Source organism: Anoplophora glabripennis, unplaced genomic scaffold (genome assembly GCF_000390285.2).
Source record: "Anoplophora glabripennis isolate ALB-LARVAE unplaced genomic scaffold, Agla_2.0 scaffold446, whole genome shotgun sequence".
In the NCBI taxonomy this organism is placed as follows: Eukaryota; Metazoa; Arthropoda; class Insecta; order Coleoptera; family Cerambycidae; genus Anoplophora; species Anoplophora glabripennis.
In genome coordinates, this window is record NW_019416578.1 from 254,643 (window position 1) to 260,387 (window position 5,745).

A 5,745-nucleotide genomic window follows, 5' to 3' on the forward strand; every position below is an offset into this window, starting at 1 on the left:
CAGGCCACTAGATCTTTCGGCAAAATACACTCGCGTTAAACAGCTCATCTTTTTAAAAATACATTACAATACATTTATTTTTTTTTGTCATAAATCCTTAACTTTTCGAAGAAACTTGAAGAGATCAAAAAGTTAGTAAATGAATGGGTTTTTTAGACATAATTTTTAAGAGGAAAAAATTAAATCGAAAAAAAAATTATAAGAAAAAATGTCATAGGGGTTGATTATTTCAACCCCTTACAAAAATAGTTCAGGGTTGAAAAAAATTCAAAAAGTGTAGTTTTATTGAGAGATAATGTTCACCAAGTTTGGTTTCTTTAGCTTGATGTACATGGAAGATAAAAAAGAAAAACAATTTTTTTTTACAATTTTAGGAGGGGCGTAACTTTTCAGGGAAGAGTTTTTTCAAAAAATTTTATACCAGACCCCTATTAATTTTCATCGGAGAATCGCCCCTTGAATTTTTTCGGTGTTATTTAGATACACCCTGTATATTAATGTGAATTATCTTTTCTAGCATAAATCTGTTATCAGGTGCTTCTTGTAAAAATTTCTCAACTGTATATTTGTATGTAACTCAATTGTCTTATTTTATTGCAGCCTTCAAAAAAATATTGTTTGCATCTCGATCTCGAAATGCTTTTGCGTTCTCGAACGGATATTTTGCCGCGCTAAGCTCGGCAAAATAACTTCCATTTTTGAAAGCAAAAGTACCATTTCGCGTTCTAGATACAAAAATAACTATTTGCGTTAAAATCACAGAAACCCCTGCACGTTTCCAGATATTTTGCCGGTGCTGATGGCCTTCTCCATAGCCTACTCCTTTCTAATGTTAGGAATCGTGATGTGCTCGATAGAGCTCAAATCCAGACAGCTGTTGCACACCANACTATTTGCGTTAAAATCACAGAAACCCCTGCACGTTTCCAGATATTTTGCCGGTGCTGATGGCCTTCTCCATAGCCTACTCGTTTCTAATGTTAGGAATCGTGATGTGCTCGATAGAGCTCAAATCCAGACAGCTGTTGCACACCACCTACAAGATTTTCGTGTTGTCCGTGGTGCTACAGTTCTTTGGAATAATGTTCGAGAGCGTGTGCTATTTGCGATACGCCGTCACCGGAATACCAGCCCAACAAGTAAAGCGATTGGGTAAGTAACACCAAAATTAAATAAATTTTGCAACGAAAACTATTAATACAAAATTCTGTTTAAGGGATGGTCCTGATGAGCGCCTCGGAAGCTTGCTTTCTGTTGCTCTTACTGCTACTAGCGAAGGGGTTCACGATAACTAGAGGACGGCTCCCTCTGGCGGCCAGCGTCAAGCTGACAATCTTCATGTGCATATACGTCGTCACGTATATAACCATTTTCATTTACGAAGCAAAGGTAACAAAAATTAAAGCTTAAAATTAAACATCATCAGTTAATGGTGATGTTATCTGGCTTGTAAATGTCACTTTTCAAAATTATAAATATTTAACGGCATATTAATTTTTTTAAATCCGTGCCTCCACGCATGCGCACCAAAGAATTGCGAGTTTGCCAAATCATGTGTTAAGAAAATTATGTTTTGGATGTTAATTTGATATCTATGAACTAATTTTTTAATTGTCAGTCGTGTATTTTGGTTATACAGGGTGTTTTTGTGATACCTACAGCGTGTTTAAGTATAAAATAAAGAAGCATAAGAAGTCAGGGAATATTTTCGTAACGTTTCAGGTGTTCGACCCCGGAGAAGTCCTGTACCTCTACGAATCCCCAGCGGGGTACGGTTTGATCATGCTGCGCGTCTTCGCGTGGTTCATGTTCATTTACTCCACTATATTCACCCTGAAACACTACCCGGAAAAGGTGACATACCAACAACACGCCGATTTTTTACCCGTAACGCACTTAACTGCTTCCAGGGCAACTTTTACTACCCCTTCAACATTTTCGGGACGGTGTGGTGCATCGCGGGCCCGGCGTTCATCCTCTCCGCCAACACCTACATCGACAAGTGGGTGAGGGAGTCGGTGGTGTGCGCCGTGCTCCTCTTTATATCCTTCGGGGGTCACTTGATGTTCCTCGTGAGTACGCTTCAAAGTTATCCCGGAAATCAGTCGAATAAACCGTTTAATCTTCGCGTAGATCTTAACGATGCCCTCGGTGGCCAACAAGAACTTCCCCTATCACGTCAGGACCACGCAGATAGGCATCATGGAGGCGACGGGGAACGCCGGTACGAGTACCATCGAACAGTTCAGTCACCACGTCTACGAACCGTCGACGAGTTTGAGGGAGCAGACCGTCATCATTCCGCTGACGAGGAGGACGGAAGAAATTTTCGAAGGTAGCCGATGCGTTGTTTGGGCAAATTTTTTTAGAAAGGCGTAAATGTCTCTATAATCGACAAAAACTAAAAAAAAGTGGTAAAAAAAGTATCTTTGATGCCACAAATTAATTACTTGTAGATGTTTAAAATTATGTCAAAAATTTGTATCTTGTCACGTGGTCAGGAATGCATCATGACGTCATTTAGTGCGACAGAGAACATAACCTGTTCGAAATACGAATGATAGAAGGTCTCCCAATACAGACATGACTTAAACGTACTTAACAGACGGGTGAAGGCGGCTCTGGATGAACTGGGCCAGGACAACTGGGCTAGGCACCTGGAGTCGCTGGATCCACAAGACAACAGCCTCTGGAAAACGCAGAGGGCCCTGCGACAGACCGCTCGCCGTAAAATTCCTCCAATCCACGGTAGTGTGGGGGTGGTTTACACGAACCAGGAAAAGGCCGAGGCTTTCGCCGATAGCCTGGAACTGCAGTGTAGACTGCCTCAGCTGCCCGACGAAGACGAGGAATTCGAGATAGTGGCTGAGCGCGCGGCCCGACGCGTCGACAGAGAGCCAGACAATGACATAATCCCCCCCGCAACACCTGACGAACTAAGACTGACAATACGCAGACTTAAAAACAGAAAAGNAATTGGCCTCAATGATTTGGGATCGAGGGGGATTATCCCTCTTTATCCTGCCTCATCTCGTGTAGGCCTGGACAGCCTTCGTAGGTGGGCCCCATCCGTCGTCTACCCCGACCGCAAATGCGGCCGGTGTAGGCGCTTTGTGGGACCTCCTTTTGTCCTGGCTGGGCCCCGCCGGCTAGGGCCCTTTCTTCTAACTATTGACTATCTTGTTACTTTGGATGGGGCCCACCTACGAAGGCTGTCCAGGCCTACACGAGATGAGGCAGGATAAAGAGGGAGATAATCCCCCTCGATCCCAAATCATTGAGGCCAATTTCTAGCCATGGAATAATGGCGATCGTACCATCAGATGATCCCCTCCCACTCATTAACCTTCTCGGTACTCGATCGCACTGAGTGACGTCACGTATTAGCGCAGCTGTAAATATCCGTTTAAATTATTTATTTTTGCTTCCTGATCACGAATCCGGTGTCAGAATTGAGCTATCACATCACAGGAATTTCCTAACCTCAAAAACAGGTAAAAAAATAGCAAAAATTCACGAAAAAGTGCTAGGAAAAATACAATTTTTTTTCAATATTCCAATGTTCATTTATATAGTTAAGACCCCGCCCAACGTGAATCCGCTGTCAGAATTAATGGTTCTTTTTCTAACCTCAAAAAAAACGGGTCAATTAAGGTCAGATATCACGAATTTTCCAACAATAACAGATTCGTGCCAAATTTGGTACACGGGGGTTTCTGGGTCGCTGATCACGGATCCGAGGTCAATTTTGCAAAATTCAACATGGCGGATCCAAGATGGCCGACAAAACTTTTAAAAAATAAGAGAATCGCAGCAAATTTGTTATACGGGGGTTTTCGGGATCGCTGACTACGGATCCGTGGTCAATTTTGCAAAATTCAATATGGCGGATCCAAAATGGCCGACAAAATTTTTAAAAAATAACAGAATCGCAGCAAATTTGACATATGGGGGTTTTCGGGGTCGCTGATTACGGTTTCGAGTTCAGAATTGCGAAATTCATTTTGGATTATTTTACTTTTTAACCTGAGTATCCAATCATGTGTTAACCTATCTTTTTTCGGCTACATCTTGTTCATTTTTCCTGTAAAAGATCTATTCACGGGTTGAATTTTGTGATCAGTGAACTCGAAAACCACGTATACCAAATTTGGCGCGATTCTGTTATTTTTTGAAAATTTGGTCGGCCATTTTGGATCCGCCATCTTGAAGTTTGCAAAATTGACCTCAGATCCGTGATCAGCGACCTGTATACCAAATTTGACGCGACTACTAATTCACGTTCGGTAGGGTCTTAACCATATAAATAAATAAACATTTGAATGTAGAAAAAAAATTCTTTGGATTTTTTCGTAAATTTTTGCTATTTCTGACATGTTTTTTGAGGTTAGGAAATTCCTGTGATGTGATAGCTCAATTCTGACACCGGATTCGTGATCAGGAGGCAAAAATACTACGGACAACATATGTCGCATGAAAAGTACAGACTACTTTTTTTTTGGGTGGCTGTGTTATTAACAACCTCTACGAAATTTTTCTATTGTATAAGGTTATGGAATATTTCCAGGCATTTAAAACTTGCGAGTTGACCATTACAATTATTATATGACGAAATAAATAGATATGTTTTTTTTAAGGGATGTACAACCAACGAGCTTTTGCGAGGAACAACGTACAAAACGATCACGTAAACGAAGAACAAGAGATCGCTAGGGACGTCGCTATACAGAACGTGTTGAATTGGTCTTTGGCCAAGGATCCCGAAGCCTTGGAAATTCCCAATTTCGACAGGTTCCACCATAGGAGTTCCACGGGTAAGTTTCTAATAAATCGTCGCACCAAATTTCCTGTAATCGACCTCATTTGAGAAAAAGACAAAATCACGGCATGCGTTTGCATGAAAACGCGCCAAAGCTGCTGCGACCTAAACATCTGCACGTCATTCATTTTATTATGGAACAAGTAACGTTTTTTTTTTTTCAGCCTCGGCCAACTCTAGATTAACGAACGGCAGTGACTCGAATGCGTTAAGCAGAGAGTCGTCGTTTACGAGAACCCAGGGCAAAGTCGTCCAGAACGGTTTCGACGATTACGTGAAAGACGTCCCCGTCGAATTGTTCACCATTAGCAGAATGGTGGTGGCGACTAGTTCGAGTAAAAGCGGTGTTCACGAAGAACATCCCGATTAGTGGTTTGTCAATGGTGTTACCAACAACGCCTCTGTTCGTTTCTTTGTGTGATATTCGAAAATATTAGTTGAAAGAAAGTACAATAGTTACCCCTAGTTTTTTATAAAGGGGAATTTATTTTGGTTACTTTACTAGTCTCTGAGTTAATGAGATAAGTAGACGGGGGTAAATATTGCTGAAATGTATTTTTTTTATTTCAATTTGAAATCAGGTGATTACGTTTTAATTGTATTTGAAGTGAAGGAAATCAAGGTAGTCATAGGCCATGCAATCAATAGAGGTTTTGTTTGTGACAAAAAGAAATAATTTGTAGAAAATCGAAATACGAATAAAACGAGAGGTCGATCGATCCGATGGGATAATTAGAAACGAAGAAAATCGAAAAAAAATTGTTGAATATGTAAAAAAACGCCTGGCAATAAAATTTAATGACTTTCATAGGCGTCCCTAAAAAAGTTTTCTGCTAAAGATAAAAAATTGTAATAATTTGTATATAATGTGTAGAAAATTTCTATTATATGTTCATTTGGCCAACAACATATTTTAATTATTTATG

The 5,745-nt window shown here is 40.5% G+C and overlaps 1 protein-coding gene across 1 annotated transcript in view; it reads left to right on the forward strand.

Annotated features, from left to right (window-relative positions):
- Positions 1-5,496, forward strand: part of LOC108908720 (transmembrane protein 145-like) — a 9,504-nt gene extending 4,008 nt beyond the window's left edge. The window contains exons 7-13 of the mRNA XM_018712845.1: positions 931-1,152; positions 1,217-1,389; positions 1,723-1,854; positions 1,911-2,072; positions 2,134-2,335; positions 4,638-4,814; positions 4,984-5,496. Of these exons, the coding sequence (XP_018568361.1) occupies positions 931-1,152; positions 1,217-1,389; positions 1,723-1,854; positions 1,911-2,072; positions 2,134-2,335; positions 4,638-4,814; positions 4,984-5,189 (1,274 nt within the window). The 3' untranslated portion in view covers positions 5,190-5,496. The remainder of the gene's footprint in view (positions 1-930; positions 1,153-1,216; positions 1,390-1,722; positions 1,855-1,910; positions 2,073-2,133; positions 2,336-4,637; positions 4,815-4,983) is intronic.
- Positions 5,497-5,745: the final 249 nt, after the last annotated feature.